Source organism: Camelus dromedarius, chromosome 26, assembly GCF_036321535.1.
Source record: "Camelus dromedarius isolate mCamDro1 chromosome 26, mCamDro1.pat, whole genome shotgun sequence".
Lineage (NCBI taxonomy): Eukaryota > Metazoa > Chordata > Mammalia > Artiodactyla > Camelidae > Camelus > Camelus dromedarius.
Genome location: NC_087461.1, coordinates 8,637,533 through 8,657,245, shown reverse-complemented (window position 1 = coordinate 8,657,245; position 19,713 = coordinate 8,637,533). Strand labels below are relative to the sequence as shown.

General features: G+C 37.5%; 1 protein-coding gene across 2 annotated transcripts in view; it reads right to left on the bottom strand.

The window, feature by feature from the left end:
• MALRD1 (MAM and LDL receptor class A domain containing 1) overlaps positions 1–19,713 on the bottom strand; it is a 406,987-nt gene that overhangs the window by 144,678 nt on the left and 242,596 nt on the right. For both annotated transcript variants that reach the window (XM_031444727.2, XM_064479367.1), the window contains exon 28: positions 12,285–12,446. In XM_031444727.2, coding sequence (XP_031300587.2) covers positions 12,285–12,446 — 162 coding nt within the window. The remainder of the gene's footprint in view (positions 1–12,284; positions 12,447–19,713) is intronic.

The following is a 19,713-nucleotide window of genomic DNA, read 5'->3' as shown; positions in this document are numbered from 1 at the left end:
GAAATGAGAAAATTACTAACATTCATAGCATACATACACGCTATGATGTATAACTTCAACATAATGAAAAAATATTGACAGTGAAAGAAAATGAGAATAACTACATAAATATTTTGTAGTTATGCTAAACCTAAAGGGAGCTGTCTAGGGCAAGTCAAAGAAATGAACAGCTCAAAAAATTAAGCAGAACAGAGAAAGCTTTCAAAATAATCTGAGATAAATTCAGAGATCTCCACGTGGTACCAGACCCAGTGAGGAGGATAGTGGTGTCTCATTCCTTGTTAAAACAAAGCACCCAGAGGAAATCAATGTACACGGCCAGCGAAGGCCCAGGTGGCAGTGCCAGCTATGCCAACAGTCACAGCTGCGGTGATGGCTGCGATGATGGTGGTGCGTGAGACTCACGACGCAGTGACTGCCACTAAAATGCAACTCAATTCGCAGTAAGGCCAAGTTCTTCCTATTCTAGAAGCTTCGGAACGCGGCTGTCTACTAGTGAAACAACTCAACATTTTACCGAGGAAGGCATCATTCTGCCGACAAGAATTACTGCATTATGTACTGCTTATGAAAAAATTTTCAAGTGATTACTTGAACATGTAGGTCCTACAAGAATTAACACACAATTTATATGTATAGATCTGGAATGCTGTTGGATAACAAATTATGTAGACAAGCCCTGCTGTCGTAAGGATGTTATCACACGGCCATAAATATTGTCCAACTGGTATTGTCCAACTCCATAATTTCATAAAAGTAATAAAATATCAACTTTGAACCTTAACTATATATTAGAAAAAGCAAAACATGTAAAGGATAAATTCAAGAAAATATGGAAATAAAGAAAGACATTGGCTCTTTGAAAAGTATGGAACAAGGAACCACCATATTTGGGCTGATACCATAGGAAGACTGCATGCTAAGGTTTAATTATTTGGATGTAATAGTTACAACATAATACTATGAAGATAACAGATTAGATTATAATCATCCCACTTTATTTTTAAGTACCTTTTGCTGAAAGCAGACGACATTAAATAGACAATTTGTAGTTTCTAGCAGCAAGTTTCTGAATTCATAAGCAAGAAATTGTCCATCTTCAAATATCTTCAGAGATGGATACTTTTCAGTATTTCTTTAGTCAATTCAAGGGTTATATTTGCTTGATAGATAAGAAAGCCTTCCCTATGTGTACAGTGAACTATAAAACAGGACTGTCCGATAGAAACGTACAGGGAGCCACATACGTAGCTTTAGAATTTTTAGTAACACATTTTAAAAGGTAAAAGGAAATAGGTTAATTTTTAGTAATATATTTTATTTAACCTGGTGTTCCTAAAATGCTATCACTTCAACATATAATCAATGTACAAATAATTAATGAGATACTTTTTAATATTACGTTTTCCTTTGTGCTACATCTCCAAAGGGCAGTGTGTATTTTACACTTTCAGCACATCTCAGTTTGGACCAGCCACATCTCAAGGGTTCAACATTTCCATATGAGTAGTGGCTATCATACATGATAGATAGCGTAGGCTATAAAAACAAAGCCTTTTGAGTCAGAGTTCAATATCCCAGCCCCTCTGTGACTTGGTCACGTGTTTTATCCTTTGTAAGAATTTAGCATCTTTTACATCACGATGTTTAAAAAGGATTAAATGAGATAACATATGCAAATCTCTTACAGTTTCTGACTCTTAGGGAAACTCAGAATACATGTTACTTCTCTTCCTCTAAATCCCTCTGAAATGTCTCCTTATTTTGTTTGGAAAAAAAAATCCTTTTGTTTGGATTTTCATGAATGGAAAAGAAGAACAACTTTTCAACATCCATCCATGAACCTTTATAAAAACCGTACACAGTGTAGGCAACCTCATTCCAGTGGTTACACAGAAAAATGTCTTTAACTTACAGCACCCACCCCATAACTTGTAAGTCACTCCTCACTGATTCCTGGCTCCTGAGTGATGCTTCTCTGCTCCCCTTTTCCTTTTATTCTTGTGGTACTTATCAACTTCCCACCAACTACGGAGTTTTCATTTCTGATGCCTGATACAAATTTTCCAGCCGCCCTCTGCTACAGTGGCAGCCATATGACAGCAGAGGTCACTTTCTGATTTCATTCAACATGTGTTCCAAATACCCAGAACAGTGGCTAGCCAAAAAAATAGGCTCAGCAACTACGGGTTGAATGAATAAACAATTGGAAAAACACTTTTTTCACCACGTCAATGTATATCATTTTATTTATGTGTCACACGCCTGTAGAAGAAACTTCCATTTTGTCACACGTATTTTTTAAGCGGTGGCTGAAGCATGACACAAATCACAGATGTCTCACCTTGACCCTCTTCTCCAACTGTAACGTGATGATGTGATGATTAGCAGTAATATGTTAGCAATTAACTCCCCCAAAGGCCATTTTAAACAGAAATCTACTCCGAACTGGCGCCATAACAAATTCCAATTGTTTTTCTAAGGATCAGATACTGGAGGTATGTATTTACAAATCATACACTTTGTACGACTGTATTTACCAATTTCATAATTTGACTATCATGAACAGGAGGTATGTATTTACAAATCATATACTTTGTCTATCATTTGAAAGTCTAGGGGCGAGATTATTTTCATTATGGTTTCCATGCCTTCACTTCTACCTTGTGTTCAAATCCCGTGGTGTTTTCTGCATATCCAGTTCTTATTTCACGCTAGATGTCATATTGCCAGGGCTTTTCCATTTGATTTTAACCACATTCATATTTTGCGGGAACTATTTTTTAAAACATCTTTGGGAACTTTCAAATTCATACAAAAGTACTAGAAATGGTATAATGAAATCTCCCATACCCAGGAACCAGCTTCAATAATTTCAACCTATAGTCATTCTTGTTTCTTCTATATTACCATCCACATCTTCAATACCACTATACTGTTTGAAAGTAACCCCGGATACCAAATTATAGCATCTTACATACGTCAGTATGTATTTCCACAAGATTAGGACTCCTTTGTTTATAACTATGATATTATACATAAAGATTAACTATACTTCCTAACTATAATTCAATATTTAGTCAAGTGAAAACATTTTATATCTATGTTAATAGGAATATAAATATATTCATTGGTATATATGTGTGTATATATAGGGATATATATATATATTTATATATCCCCAACTTTTATGTAATGTGGCACAGAGAAATGGTTCTACCCCTAGCATGCTGCAGCGAATGGAGGACCATTGCTGCCTGCTTTCAAATCAAAGCCTTCCACGTGTGCATCTATCTGACTGGCAGCTTCCATCCTAAGTATGTGACAAGTTGGATGAGACGGGGACTCAAAAAGCTCAACAGTAAACAAACACAGCCACACGTTCCCAAAGAGCCATGAGAACGTGCAACACTTGTCCACCACACTGACTCATCTATTTCCTCCAAGGATAACTGTCTCTTTTCACGTCCTCATCTTTCTTTTCATAGCGCTGGCTGTCTTTAAACGCCTGGTGATTCTTAGTTATCCATTTCAACTTTTGAATGAAAGCCTTTGTTGCTTGGTATAGACAACAGGAGAGAATTTCTACTGCTGTTACACAGAAATGTTTCCCTCACCGAGGTGCCCCCTGATCGGAAGAATGAAGAGCAGGTGCCGGACAGGTGGGCTGGCCGTGTAGACACACAGACACCCCTGCGGCGGGTGGTTCTCAACCTCGAATACACGTTAGAATCTTATGGAAAGTGTTTTAGGCCCAGGCCACAACGTCGACCGATTAAACCAGAATCTCTGTGGGTGGATCCAGATATAAGTATTTGGTTTAAACTGTCCAGGCAATTCTCATATTCAGCCAAGACTGAGAACAACTGTCCTTAGTTGTGAGGCCAAGGGGTCGGCAGGCAGACGAACTGCAATGCTCCAATTTTTTATTCTTGGTTGGAGTTTTTCTTTCTGTATTTCCCCCTGCAAGCCCACGGCATTGATCCTGTGCAACCCCAAATACAACTCTGCTTCCTTTTCAGGTTATCATCTCATGATAATCCTTCCCCAGGCAGATGTCCAGCTTTCTTTAGATAACAGTTCTCTGATTTTATCCTGTGAGAAAAAGCTGTTTCTGTGAGCAGCTGCACTTGGAAGCAGTGGTCCTGGGATGGAAATACAAGGTGTGGAGCCAAGTTCCTTCCCCCCCACCTCCCACCAGGTGTTCGGAGTGCTGTTTCTCAGTGAGTTCTCAGAAGAATTTTTCACGACCTTTCCTGGTACTTGCACTAGTCTGCTCAGGCTGCCGTAGCAAAACACCACAGGCGGGGGCTTAGCCCACAGCCAGTTATTCCCTCACAGATCGAGAGGCTCAGCGTCCAAACCCAAGGCGCTGGCAGGGCTGCCTTCTCCTGAGGCCACTCTCCGTGGCTCGTAGATGCCGCCCCCTCTGCGGATTCTCACGGGGCCTTTCTGCTGCATAGGTAGGTGCCTCCCTCGTGTCTCTTCCTCTTTTTACAAGGACACCAATTCTATGGGAGTTAGTCACCAAATTCATGGCATCACTTAACTTTAACCACCTCTTTAAAGGCCCTGTCTCCAAACGCAGTCACACTGGGGGTTAGGGCTTCAACATCTGAATCTGATGGGGACACAATTCTGTCTGAGACAGTAGTTCTTTTGTGTGTGTGTGTGTGTGCATGTGTGTGTGTATACACACACACATATGTACAAATAAAAGTGTAGTCAGTTTACAATGTTGAGTCAATTTCTGGTGTGCAGCACACTGCTTCAGCCATACAGGAACATATATTCATTTCCATATTCTTTTCCACCATAAGTTACTACAGGATATCAAATATAGTTTCCTGTGCTATACGGTATGAACTTGTTATTTATCTATTTTATTACCTTTATCAGTTAATATCTGCAAATTTCTAACTCCCAATTTATCCCCTCTCACCCTCCCACCCCCTGGTAACCACAAGTTTGTTCTCTATGTCTGAGAGTCTGTTTCTGTTTTGCAAATAAATTCGTCTTTTTTTTTTTTTTTAGAGTCAACATATAAGTGATATCATATGGTATTTTTCTTTCTCTTTCTGGCTTATTTCACTTAGAATGACAATCTCCAGGTCCATCCATGTTGCTGCAAATGGCTTTTTTATGGCTAAGTAGTATTCCATTGTATAAATATACCACAACTTCTTTATCCAGTCATCTGTCAGTGGACATTTAGGTTGTTTCCATGTCGTGGCTATTGTAAATAGTGCTGCTATGGACATTGGGGTGCATGCATCTTTTTGAATTAAGGTTCCCTCTGGATATACGCCCAGGAGTGGGATCGCTGAATCATATGGTAAGTCTATTTTCAGTCTTCTGAGGAATCTCCATACTGTTTCAGGACAGCACTTTTGACTTTAATCTCGGAATATCTGTGTAGCTTCCTTGGGAAGATGGACAGTGAACCATGCTTCCCTGGACTGAGATTTCTCCAGTCATTCTGATTCCACCTGCTTGTTTATTCCCTTCTGGAATACCTCAAAAATTTCTGGTCCAAAGACTGGAATTTTTAAAAATGTGTTACAGTACGGACTGTATCTCACCTGCACAGGTGTGTACATGTGCCTGAGTATGTGTGTGAATAACATGACAGTGTGTGATCTGACAAACGTGAGAGAGGCTGACTTTTACATGTAACACCAGAGCCCTGACCAAAACTCAGCCCTCCCTTCAAGAAGAGCTGTGTAGAAGGATGAAGCAAACTATAGTAATGCTCTGGGAAAGGGCTTGGATGTGGCTCCAAACCCCCGGCGTTCAGTGCTGGCTTTGCTACTCAGTATATGGGCTGAGAGAAGGCATTTAGATTTTCTTGCTGCTCATCTCTAATGTAAGAATAATAATACCTGTGCCCAATAGGAAGTACGGTTATCATCTGCCTAGCCTGCAGGGCTCTGCCGACCAACTACCAAGTACATTCTATTTGTTGAACACTTAAGGCTTTAAACTGCTATTATACACATCAGAGCATCAGTACCCCTAAGATTGTTGTGGGGTATTTTCTGACCTTGGGCTGTGAGTACATTGCATAACAGGAAGCATGTGGGTTACACCAGGCTGCATATTCCATTCCAGCTACTTTCCCAACATTTACTTAATTCGTACATTCAGTCCCCAACACGTTGTGTGTGGTATTTAATAGGCACTGAGGAAATGCGCATCGCAGTAACTAATCCAAAATATTTGTAATAAATATCGAAGCAGATAGATCCAAATCACGTGAGACCTACATGAGTTTCCATCAACTGTTATTCAGTTTTAAATGCTGAAGGGAACATAAAAATAGCAAAAGATATGATTCTTGCCCTTCCGGAGTTTATAGTCTAATTGTGGAGATGGTTAATTACATTATAACATTAGAAAGAAAGTTATGAGGGAAGGGGGAAAAAAAGAGACAGTGGCCTTTTGCATTCTACCTCCATTAATTCAGGTCATGCAAATGTCATTCTTGCCATTAAATCCTGTACATACTGAGTCTAAACACTATTCACGTGCAGACTGGAGAGTGGATTAATGTTTGTAGCTTCTCTCTCTAACTTTGGCAATGGCTCCAAAAAGATTCATAAATAGGCCTGTGACGGGCACTGAAAATGACCTCTTCATGTATCTAATTCTTCATCTTGGTAACAAGCGAAAAGGTCCATAAATACAGCTTTAATTAACAGCAAGGTTGTGATGCTTAGAAACAGACCACGGGCTCTTTGAGTCTGTTGGCCTTCTACTAAAGAATTTTGTTTTTCCCAGAGGGTCAACATCAATTAACATCCTTACAATCTATGCAGCAGTGCATTGTCTCAGTGATGCCTACATAAGTTCAGGGAGCCGTAGTGGTGTCACTGGGATGACATAATCAGGCTGCTTTGAACAGAGCACCCTGTGAAAATACATTGTGTCGCACAGTGATTAACAGGGAGGGTAATCAAGTATTCTGTCAGAATGAGTTTTCCTTATCTGTTGACAACGCTACTTGTATACCACACTGCATAAATAACCAGATGGAAAACTTTTCATGCAGTCTTTAATGAGCTCACACAAGTTATAGAATTTCAAAAGAGAAAATAAACTCAGCCATTAATAGTCCTTAGTTGTTGCATTAAGAGGTATTGTCATTCTAAGTGAAGTAAGCCAGAAAGAGAAAGAAAAATACCGTCTGATATCACTTATATGTGGAATCTAAAAAGAGACAAATAACTTATTTACAAAACAGAAACAGACTCACAGACATAGAAAACAAACTTATGGTTACCAGGAGAAGAAGGGGGTGGGAAGGGATAAATTGGGAGTTCAGGATTTGCAGATACACACTACTATATATAAAATAGATAAACAACAAGGTCCTACTGTCCAGCACAGGGAACTACATTCAATATCTTGTAGTAACCTATAATGAAAAAATAAAAAAATGAATATATGTGTGTATATGCATGACTGAACTACATGCTGTACACCAGAAACTGACACAGCATTGTAAACTGACTGTACTTCAATTTAAAAAAATAAAGGATCAGTAGATCTCTCATGTTGGCCTTGTGGGACAATGCATGGAACTTCTTATGTCCATCAGTTAGACTTCCATCTTTTCCTAAAGTGAGCCTACAATATGTTGGGTTCCATTAGTAATATTATACAAGCAGACATGCTCGGGAGTTTTCAGATACTGTCCTAAGGAAAGATTGCTGCAGATGTTACCTAAAGAACTCACCCGCATTTGTTATCTAGATGTTAAATATTCAGATCTTACGAGTAAAAATGAATATTTTTCATTTCTCTTAATTTCTCAAGGAAGAGAAACTAATATTTATCCTCCAGAATTATCTGAAAAGTAGAAAAAAAAAAAACTTTCACCTACATGTGTATTAATTGTGATGTTTATTATAGTGAAAATGTTAGGAAATAATTCAAGAATTTACCACTAGATAATTTTAGAGGCTATGATATATTCAACTAGAATACTATGCTATAATTAAAACTATGTTGTTAAAAATATTTCATGGCATACACTTGTTCATGCTATTTCTTTTGTTTGTTTTGTTTTTAATTGAAGTACCATCAGTTATAATATGTCAAATTTTGGTGTCCAGCACAATGTCCCAGTCGTTCATATATTTACTTGCATTCATTTTCATATTCTTTTTCATTAAATGTTCTTACAAGATATTGAATATAGTTCCCTGTGCTCTACAGAAGAAACTTTTTTACTCTAGTTTTATATATAGTAGCTAACATTTGCAAATCTCAGCCTCCCAAATTTATCCCTCCCCACCTCCTTTCCCCAGTAACCATACAGTTGTTCACTATGTCTGCGAGTCTGTTTCTGTTTTGTAGATGGGTTCATGGTGTCCTTTCTTGCCCTTTTTTTTTTTTTTTTTTTTTTCAGATTCCACATATGAGCGATCTCAGATGGTGTTTTTCTTTCTCTTTCTGGCTCACTTCACTCAGAATGACGATCTCTAGGTCCATCTATCACATTACATTTTTCTAAGTTACTAAATCAAGTAGAAAGTTTCTTTTTATTTAACAATATGTAACATTAAGATGGAATGCAGGACCTACAAATACAAAGCTTAATTAATGGTGTTTGTATTACTCTACTGGAATTACCAGAGAAATTCTCTCTTTTTGGCTTATTTATATTTTTAAAATTTAAGAAAAAGATGTATTACTCAGCAATGCAAAATTGATGAAAAAATATTGGAGAAAAAATAAATATCGAAAGAGTGAAATGCAATAGTTTAGGCTTTTTAAGGAGTAAAACTTACAAATATCCACCACATTTTCCACACACATGTAATTGTGCCACCATGGTGTATGTTAGCGTTTCTTTTGAGGCGTCATTCCTGGTTTCAATTATTTTCTTTTTTGGATTTATCCCCGCCGCCCTCCAAGTCTATCAGTCTTCCAGGTATTTCACATTTATAAGCAAGGATGTATCTTTTCCCATCCTCTTTTCCATGTTCACGTAGTTATTCTGGAAATATCCACATATGGAAGTATACATATGCACAGATAAGGAGGGGGTCAGTCATTGCTTGTTTTAGAAATATTAGATCATACCTCATAGTCATTTTGCAAACTGCTTTACTCCTTTAAGAATACTTTTTGGAAATCCCTACAAATCAGCCGGACTGCACTGAACTCTCTTTTCAGTGGCTGTGTGATACCACACACTATGGATTTAACCAGTTACATTGGCCTCCAGCCTGTTCCTCTCGGTTCTCAATGGGGCACAATTTTGGCCCCTTGGGGATAGTTGGCAAATTCTAAAGACATTTTGAGTTGTCCACAGCAGGGGGAGGTGCTGCTGGCATCACATGGTAGAGGCCACGGAGACCGCCAGACATCACACAATGCACAGGGCAGCCCCACAACAACCCATTAGATGACACAAAACCTCTCTAGTGCCCAGGCTGAGACTCCCACCAGGTACACCTTGATCTCAGGGCATCTGACACTGGCTGTCCCCCACTCTGGGGTATTCTTTCCTTAGTTGTTTGCCTGTATCATTCTCTCACCTCCTTCAAGGTATTTTTGGAATGGCATTTTCGCAATGCATACTATTTTGACCAGCTTACTTAAATTGCATTCCTCCCCCACCAACTCCAAGACATACACCCATCCATTGGCCTTCCCAATCCTCCTTCCTCTATTCTTCCTTTCCCCACAACCTCTAACAGGCCACATAATTCATTTACTTTTTATGTTTATCTACTGTCTTTTCCCTCCTTCTAGGATGTGAACTCCAGTGTGGCAGTGATTTTTCTGTTTTGTTCACTAATGTGTCCCCAGGACCTAGAATGGTGCCTGGCATTTAATAAATGAATAAAACAAAGGATTGAATAAATGATTGTATTAATGATGGACATGCATCATATTTCCCATTTTTTCCAACTACAAACCATGTTGAAGTAAATATTCTTACACATACGAGCCTATGACTTGGGTATTTCTATATGGCCATAATGCTTTCCAAAATGGAACATTTCCCATTACCATCAATAACTATCTTTCTCTTGTCCCTTCACTCCATCTCTGTCATCAAAAATCCCTCCCCATCTTATTATTCTAATTTGTATTTTCCTGATAAGTTGTGAACTTGACCATCATTTAAGATATTGGTTGATTATTTGAATTTGATCATCTGTGAGTTGGTTATGCAAATCTTTCCTGCTGGTTAAAACTGCCATTTCTAATAAGTCTGTAACAGTTCTCTGTATATATCTCCTACTTGTAATATGCAAAGAAAAACATTTCTAACCTATTACTTGTCTGCTGATTTTGTTTATGAAATTATTAGACCACAGCTATAATTCTACATCATTAAATAAGTATGTCTTTTTTTTTTTTTTTTTGGTAGCTTTTGGGCTTTTGGAAGTTAGATACTGCCTTTATTAATTTATTTATTTTTAATTGAAATATAGCCAGTTTACAATGTGTTAAACTGGTGTATGTGGTGTACAGCATAGTGATTCAGTCACACACACACACACAAATATATTCTTTTTCATTATAGGCTATTATAGATATTTCCCTGTGCTATACAGTAAGACCTTGTTGTTTATCTACTTTATATATAGTAAGATACTGCCTTTAAATTGCAAGAGTTTTATTATTTTTATTTGTTACATTTATGTCTTCAATCCATCTGGAATATATGTTTGCATATGAAATATACAGAAGAAAAACCGGGATTTAATTTCACTTCCTTCCCGGCGAATAACCAGCCATGCCAGCACCATATTTATTAACACATCTTCTTCCCACTGAGTTGCCCTTTGTCATACCCTACATCTTCCTAATTACTCTGTCCTGTTCCATTAACCTATAACCTGGTGTATACTAATCTCATTTTTTTAAGGAAAAAAAACTTGATGAAAGGCAGAGGATATAGAGGTCAAAGGAAATGGGAATATAAAATCTGACACTCAATTATGAAACAGCTTTAAAAACAAGACTAAACCTCCATGCTGTAGCTGAACATGATGATACTTTCAACCCGCCTGGAACATATAAATAATAAAATGATTGCCCTCTTTTCATCAGACAGAAAATGACTGAGTCAATCTTGTATAGTTTTTCTATGAAAAGTTATTTGAATTCCACGTAATCTCGTTCTTTTTCATGGTGCCTATGCTTCCAATGTTTTGAGGACTATTATATTAATTATAGTTCCCCAGAGAAACAGAATTAATAATATGTGTACAGATATTGAAATACTTTTATTATAGGAACTGGCTCATGTGATTGCAGAGGCTAACAAGCCCCAAATGTGTAATGTGGGCCACCATGAAAGTCAGCAGGGCAGATGAAGTCCAAAGGTAGTCTGTTAGTGAGTTATTTCTCCCTCAGGGAAGCTGGTCTTTTTTGTTCTATTTAGGTCTTCAACTGATTGGGTAAGGCCCACCCACATTAGGGAGGATAACTGGCTCCAAGTTCACCAACTTGAATGTTAACTTCATCCAAAAACACCCTCCAAGTTGACACAAAAATTAAGCATCACAGATATTTAAGATTATTTTTTAATCCTAAGGAAAGCTAGATTTTATCCTTCAGAAAAGTTATCACTAAAAATAGTTATTTTTTATTCTTAACAAAGTTAGATTCCTAAGGGAAAAAAAAGCACTGCATTTATCACACAGGACTTCAGGGTAAAAGTAAATAAGAATACGAGCTTACTTCTACTCTGACTCTATTAACTGTAAAACCATTTAAGATTATATTAATCTCAAATCACTGGCAGGAAGCAAAACATGTTCAGTTTGCTGATGCTCAGGCCTTCCATCACCACTTACCTTTTGAATCTCTGTCCCTGCACTTCAGCGGGTCTGGAAGGAAACTGGTGGCCAGCTACTGACCACTGTGGCAGCCCGCCAACTTTTGCCTACAGCACACATTAATCTGAACACCCTCTACCTGTCCGTGCCCCCACTGGGGACTTTTTTTTGAGTTATAGTCAATTTACAATCTTGTGTCAATCACTGGGGACTTTAAGGTCACCTTTGTGTAGAGCAAATAAAATCTATGAGTCCCTTAAAATCTGAGTCCTGGATTTCCTTACTGTAGCAATATCAGTTCTAGGTCTACTGAAGAATCCAGGGTTTAAATAGAAGGAACTAACTCTCTTTTCATAAAGCCTACTGAGCTCCACCCCAACAAAGACATAAGGGAGGCATTCTGACATCCACTCGGATAGTTAAAGCAGGTTCCCAGCCCAGCAGACCACTGGGCCTGGCTACCTCTACTGGATTTACCTGGTGTGTGATCAGAGTCTGGACTCAGTGCTTCAGTAGGAATTCTGCTGCCAATGGCCCAGTCCAAGTCATCTTGAGAGTCTTGAGTAAGACTGCAAACTGTGGTCCAGTTTCCTGAAGTTGTTTCAAAATTGCAGCTTCCTTTTGTGCTTGTATACTGGCCTAAGGAAAGAAAAACACTGATGGCATGTTCTGGAAAGGTATGCCACCCTTGATATTACATTACATTTGTGATGATTTTAAATTGGTATTTGCATATTCTATTTATTTAAAAATTTATAGAACCAGGGTATTTGTACTCACTGGAAAGATCAGTTGTACAATGCAGTTTTGTTTTGTTTTGTTTTAACCACAGGGTCTAGAAGCAGTGCATGAATACTGCCTTTTAGCTAGTAAGGACTCATATGGACTGACTAATAACATTTCAGATGACAGGTAAAGCTGTGCCTACACGTGAACAATGTACATAACATTACGATCACACAGAAAATTCAGGTCAAATAAATCAGTATCTTCAGTTGCCTGGATGTTTAATTCAGCCCCTCTGTTCACTCTAGTGTCTGAACAACATGGACCATTAGAGAGGAAAAGTCATTAACCAAAGAAAAGGCACCTTTGGGAGAAGTTGTAAGCTGCACAGGGCACAAACCCTCTCAGCACACCATATCCACCACACACAGACAACACTTCAGAGCCAGTCACTAAATAATGAAAGAAGATCTCTTCTAAAAGTGTTGATTGATAAGTCATTAAAAAATTAAGCTGTTCGCAATGAGAAAAATTACTAGATAATAACTGAATGCCTGTTATCTAGTCATCAGTGAAATGTGCCCGTCATAATACCCTGATGTCTGCTTTCATTTTTCTTGCTTTTTTTTTTTTTGCACAGCCGTTATTATTTTTGAGCATCCACTGTGAAAACTGTTATACAGACAGAATGAATGATTGGATGGTTTAATCAGCATGAATCAACTGAGATTGTCATTGACAATTTCTTTTTTCTTTTTAGAAAAATGAGGTTTGTATTATTTTTAACATTTCTTCTCCAGATGGTTTCTCGTTCGTAACTTTTTCTTGACATAAAACTATTATTAGCATTTATAGAAACTTCGTCAGAGGAAAAACTTGCTGTTAAAATGGATGCCAAACATTTGGCAAACAAAGCTTGAATATTTTTATAGGAGATTTTCTGGATGCCTAAGAGTATATCTTCATAAAATATCAGCCTTTTGCTTTTCTGGCATGATTGCATCTTGTCCCTAAAAACCAGAATCAGTGTTAATTATGTGCATTTCTTTCCTTCATTCTACATGACTGTGACCCAGTGGTTTCTATATGCTTATTTATGGGCTGTATGTATTCCTTTTTATGTTTATCATGCTGGTTTTATGCACCATAAATAGGTTTATATCATGCTTAGACAATATGGATAAAAATAAGGAATTCGGTTCTCCAGGTGTTCAGTTAACACAACTGCAAACATGCAGAATCTTCCAATGTTACATACACGACAGCCATTGTGTGTCCTTTAGAATGATGTCCCGTACAGGTGCCACTGCATTTCTGTGTAACTGACTCCCTGACACGTAGGCCCTACAACAATTATTCTACATCTTTTCCGTTCGCTGCGACCACCCTTGTCCCTCCTCTTCCGCCTTATTTACTGGTTGACTTTATCTTTGACTCTGAAGATACCTGTACAATCAGGGTACGTTCTCCCACGTATCAGTCTCTAACTCACATTACGTCACTTCTCCTTTTCTCTTTTCCAGGGCTAATCCTGGCTTATGATCTCAACGAGTTATCAAACGCTGTTATTAGTCATACAACGTATCCCCATCTGCCAATCTCACATTCTACTAATCGATTTTGTGCATCTTGCAGATTTAGCTAGGGTGCCCCTCTTGTTAAAAATAATTGTATATATAAGTTAAACATATGCTTTAATTTCTCACTCTATATATCTTCACTCATTGTTTTCCATGGCCTTTCACACTTTCATGCAGATGACCAATAAATCCACAGCCGCACTGCAATGCAGGTATTTATCTACAAACGTCTGCTGAACATTCCATTTGGAATATGCAATTGTCACCTCAAAACCAACAAGCCTAAAATGAACTCATCTCTCCAAATGGGTTCTTCTCTCTGAGATTACTGATTAATTTCACAGCATGAATCTTCTCTCTCTTTTTAAACATTCAATCTTTGAAGCTATCATTGACCCTACATTCTTTATCTCCATATCTAATCTATCACCAAGCCTTGTAAATTCTCCCTCTGGGAACTTCACTCATTTTCTTCTTTGCAGTTCCGTAGCCTCTTCCAGGTCCACTGGTTGAAGCCCCCGGTTTATGTTAAGAGCCCCTTTCTTTACTTTAATGTAGCCATATAAACTCAAATCACATGAATCTTCTTTAAGACTGCTCTTGTGTTATTTCTTTTGCTCAAAATATTCAGGTGTTCACATTGTTTGAAAATACTCTCCAAAACTTCTAGCCATGAATACCTTTCTTTTGATGCAAAGTGTTTTTGAGACTGAAATCTGTCTTGTCTTAAAAATTGCCTCCACCTCAACCAAATTTTTCAGAAAATTATCTCTTGAATAAAAACTTGCTTTTTTCCAAATTTGGTGTTGAACTACCTTTCTCTCTTTTGCATATTTTTTCTGGCAATGGGATGCTCATTTGTCAGTCATTCCTTCCCTCTCTTGTTCAGGACAGAACTGCAATTTTATTCAGGAATTTTCCTTCTTTCTCTCAGATATCTGTCTAAAGGCTCAAACAAGCTCCCACCATAGCTCATGAGTGGTTCCTGGTTTATCTAAGCATGAAATCATGATGCGATGTTCAAACTTTCCTTGTCTTGACTGGTTTAAGATCGTCTTGGGATGCAATTCTAGACAATGAGATTTACTAGGGGAAAAGCACCTAGGAAAAGATTTCCTTAATCTTAAAAATAAATCAAAAGGAAGAAAATCTATTTTTCCTTTCTCAGGATATCACCGCAAAGATGTGATGCTTGGGACTGAAGAGATTATATGGCAAGTTGACTATATGAGAAAGTCAGTTACCCAGAGACAGCAGAACATAAGGAATGAAGAAGGCACGTAGTTCTATACTTTTGATGAATTTCAAGTAGCTGAAAACTCAAATAATACAGTGGCTTAAATAGACGGGAATTCATGTACCTCAATTAACACTAAGTCAGGAAGGCACCCATTTAAGGTTGGCACTGGGGTTCAAATGTGCAGTCATGAAGCACTATTTTCCAACTTTCTTTTCTGTCATTTCATCATCCTCACACTCATGCACGGTTGCCAGATGACTGCTCTACTTCCCAGAATCACACATATTCAAGGCATTGAAAGAAATGGGAAGAGGAAAGAAGAAAAAATCTTTTTTTCTATTCTGGTGCTTTCGTTCTGAAAAATTTCACATATTTCTCACTGGCCTCTGGTGGTTATAAAGAAGTTTGGAGATGATGGTATTTGTGGCTGGTCATCATGCAGCCTCCAATAAAATTGGAGTTCTGTTTTTAAGAAACAAAAAGAAATGGACAGGCAACTCACAAGGACTGGTAGCCTGTTTACTTCAAGGCTGGAAATTCTGCCCCAAGTATCTTAATTAACATAGCATCTCCTCTTCATGCCACTTAGGAAACATACTCTTCCTTGAACGTCCAACATTGGTCCTATCTTTCTCTTTCCAGATCATGTCAGTTCTCAGGGTGCTGTTTTACAACAGTAATCATAGTTGTTATTCTGTCTGGTAATCTGTTACTTCTTTATTTTGCATTGCCAACTTAATTGTTGTTTACCATTGAATTACTATAAACATTTCCACGTGATAAAGAATTATTATTGAACTCACTTAGTCCTAAGTGGTTCCACACATAATCATTGAATGGTAGATTATACTGAAGATTTTGTTAATATTTATTGTTTAATTTTTAAAAAAATTTTTGGGGGGAGGTGATCAGGTTTTTATTTATTTATTTATCTTTAATGGAAGTACTGGGGCTTGAACCCAGAACCTTGTCCATGCTAGGCACACACTCTACCACTGAGCTATACCCTCCCCCTTGTAATATTTCTTGATGATTAGTATGTATCAATAGTTTCAAAATGTCTACTGGCACTTTCCATTGGTACAATTTTCAGCCATATGTTTGTACGGTGAGTGTAAGTATTAATCAACTCACTGATACTAAAGAGACGGCTCCATAATTCTTTATTTTTAATCCTCACATCCACACATCCACCTTATTTTGCCGTACCATAATGCATTACACCCTGGACTATTAAATAGTTCCTCTTCCTTGTGAAATGACTTCTTGGAAGGCTGCACTGAGAAGATTCTGGAGAATCTGGGTAAAGTGGGAAAGCGTGACATGACCAACGATGTTTATCACTGTGAGAGGCAGGAGAGAAAGTACCCATCCCATTCTGTGCATCCCTAGCTTAGAACACAAGGCACACTTAACACGTGTTTAAGGCAACAATTTCCTTCCGTGAATAAAACGGCATATTTTCTAATTTAATTGTTTCTTTTAAAAAGAATTGATCTCATTTGTTGTCAACCATACATTTTTGCATCAAGAGGTAAGATGCAAAAGGAAAAAAGTTTATCTTTGCTCATAACCTACAGTAAAAATTTAGTCCCGAGGAATAGCTGCATTTATTGTCTGCTGAGTATAAAGCATATGTAAGTAGGGCATTCACAAGGACCGACAAATTTCAGAATATAAAACTAGTGAAATGGAAGAAGCTAACAGTAGTCCTAGAAGACTGAACAAATGTGTTTTTTACATTATTTCATTTAATTCTCAAAGCACTCTACACGTTATTATATCTACTATGTAGATGAGAATTTACATAATTGCCCACCAAGTGATGGTCAAAGTTAAAATGAAGACTTCAATTTAACAACCCCAAAGGTCAATTCTTTCCATATATTTCTCCAAAGGTCACTTTGCAAATATTATAATTTATTCCAGTATCTACAATAGATTTCTCTCCCTGCAGGAATCCAGCCCTGATGCTTCCAATATATCCAGAAGACCATCAATATAAAATATTGATGAAGTCAAATGGAAGCATCAATATATGTGTGCTGTGAAGTGTTCCTTCTGCATACAAACACAGTCTACCAAGAGGCTTTAAGAAAAGCAACTACTTCATTTGTCAACATATTGCTTTTATTTTAATAAATTCAAATACTTCCTGCAGTGTCCATCAAAGTCGTGGGTAACACTAACAGACGTGAGTATGCAACTGATTTCAGTTTCTGAAAACCGACACTGTCTGTGTGTTTTACATCAATATCTCAAGTAACTGTATGAAAAATAAAAATCGCACAAAGCACCCTGAGAAGGAAAAGGAGTGAAGGTAAAAGTGGGCAGCATTTACAGGTAAAAAACCAAAACACCTATAACTCTTTCTAATGCTTTTAACCAATTTTACCTATTCTTACATTGCATATGCAGATGTACACTCACACACACATTATCCTTCTTAGGTTCCCCAAATGACTGTGATAACTTCATTCCTGATAGCACTTCTTACACTTAAAAATTAACTAGGGATCTTTTCATCTACTAACCATTTTTTTTAAAAAGCAAAGAACATTATATTCTAATACATTTTCCCTCTAGTTTTTTTTCTCACAGTAGAAAGTGAATTTTTGGAGCCTAACACAGTATCTTGTTCATTTTTATACATTCAGTGTTCAGAAAGTTGCCCCTAGCCCAGACTAGAAAGGGAATAAATGGAAGAGTATAATTTTTATACAAATGTTTTCAATATATGTATATTTTTACATGAAAGGAAAATAATTTACTGTCAGTAATAACTTTTCTATGTGAGTGTGACAGCTGTCTTTTCCCCCCACTGGGTTATGTACAGCAATGCCATCTTATTCAAATTATTTTTCCTTTAGAATCTTCATAAATTTGTCCAAGTTTTTAGTTTTCCTGGTGATTATTAAATGCTCTTCTTGTTATGTCTTGTAGAAAAAATGGTGATCTCAAAATGCTTCAGAGCATTGTTTTAGAACACCTTTGAAATAAATTCCTTACAGTTAATATCAAAAAATATTTATTTTTGATGCACTTAAAAGATGCTAGAAACAACACTAGGAAGAATTATTCAAGGTTTGATAAATTTCACTTGAGAATATATATATTACAAAGGAAATAAATAATATTTGATCAAATTAAGATTACAATACTGTTGTATTTGTAGTACAGTTTTAAAAGTGCCAATCATTTTCACTTTCTTTGATGCTTGATTTAAAATTAAAATATGAGATGAATGTTGAGGATAATATGCTAAGCAAAACAAGTCAGTCACAAAAAGACAAATACACTGTGATTCCACTTGTATGACGGACCTAGAGTCGTCAAACGCATGGAAACAGAAAGTAGAATGTGGCTGTCATGGCTGGGAGTGGGGAGAATGGAGGGTTAGTGTTTAATCAGTACAAAGTTTCAATTTTTCAAGATGGAAGAAGTCCTGGAGATGGGTGGTGACGCTGTCAGCACAACAATGCGAATGTACTTAATGCCACTGAACTGGTCAGTTAAAAACGTTCAAAGGATAAATTTCATGTTCTCTATATTTTTACCACAATTAAAAAATAGTGAATTCAAAAAAGAAACTGTCACCATAACATCTGCAGGAATAAAAATAATCTTGAGCTAAAAATGAACATTTAAACATGACGTGTGTGGTACTTTGCCTGTGTGATATTTTGCCACCGAGAGGTTGAGACCATTCCCTTTCTGTCTCTGAATCTAGGCTAGGCTTTGTTATTTGCAAGACCATTAGGAAGAGCCAGGAGTGACGTTCTGGAACTTCTGAGGCTAAGTCATAACTACTTTTGCTATTTTTTTCCTGAGGCTCTTGGAATGCTTGCCCTCGGAGCATTCACAGGGTAAAAGTCAATCCCATGGAAGACGCTGATTAACCTGTGACAGCCATGGTACCTAAAGCCCCATGGACTGCCCTGGAGGTTGACTCCGTGTTGAGCCAGAGAAACCAAACAGGACACGTCTGCCAAACATGGAGGGGATGAAGCCATCTTGGAAGTGATCCTCCAGTTCCAGCTGTACCAGTGAGAGCCATGTGGATCAGAGATAAAGAGTCTCGCTGACTCCCTCCTGAGTTACTGACCCACAAAATTGCAACCAAAATGAAACTTGCTTAGGCCACTAACTTTTAGGGTAGTTAATTATGCAGCAAACGCCAACTGCAACAGGTAGCTCATATGATAACAAGATTCCACGTGAATCCTCATCAACAAGATACATGAAAAAGTCATTCTTTGAATTTAAATAAGTGCTCATATTTTAAAATTACATACCTGGTTTTGTACATGACTTCAAATATCATTCGAATTAAAGTTTGAATTAAGTTTGAATTAAAAAA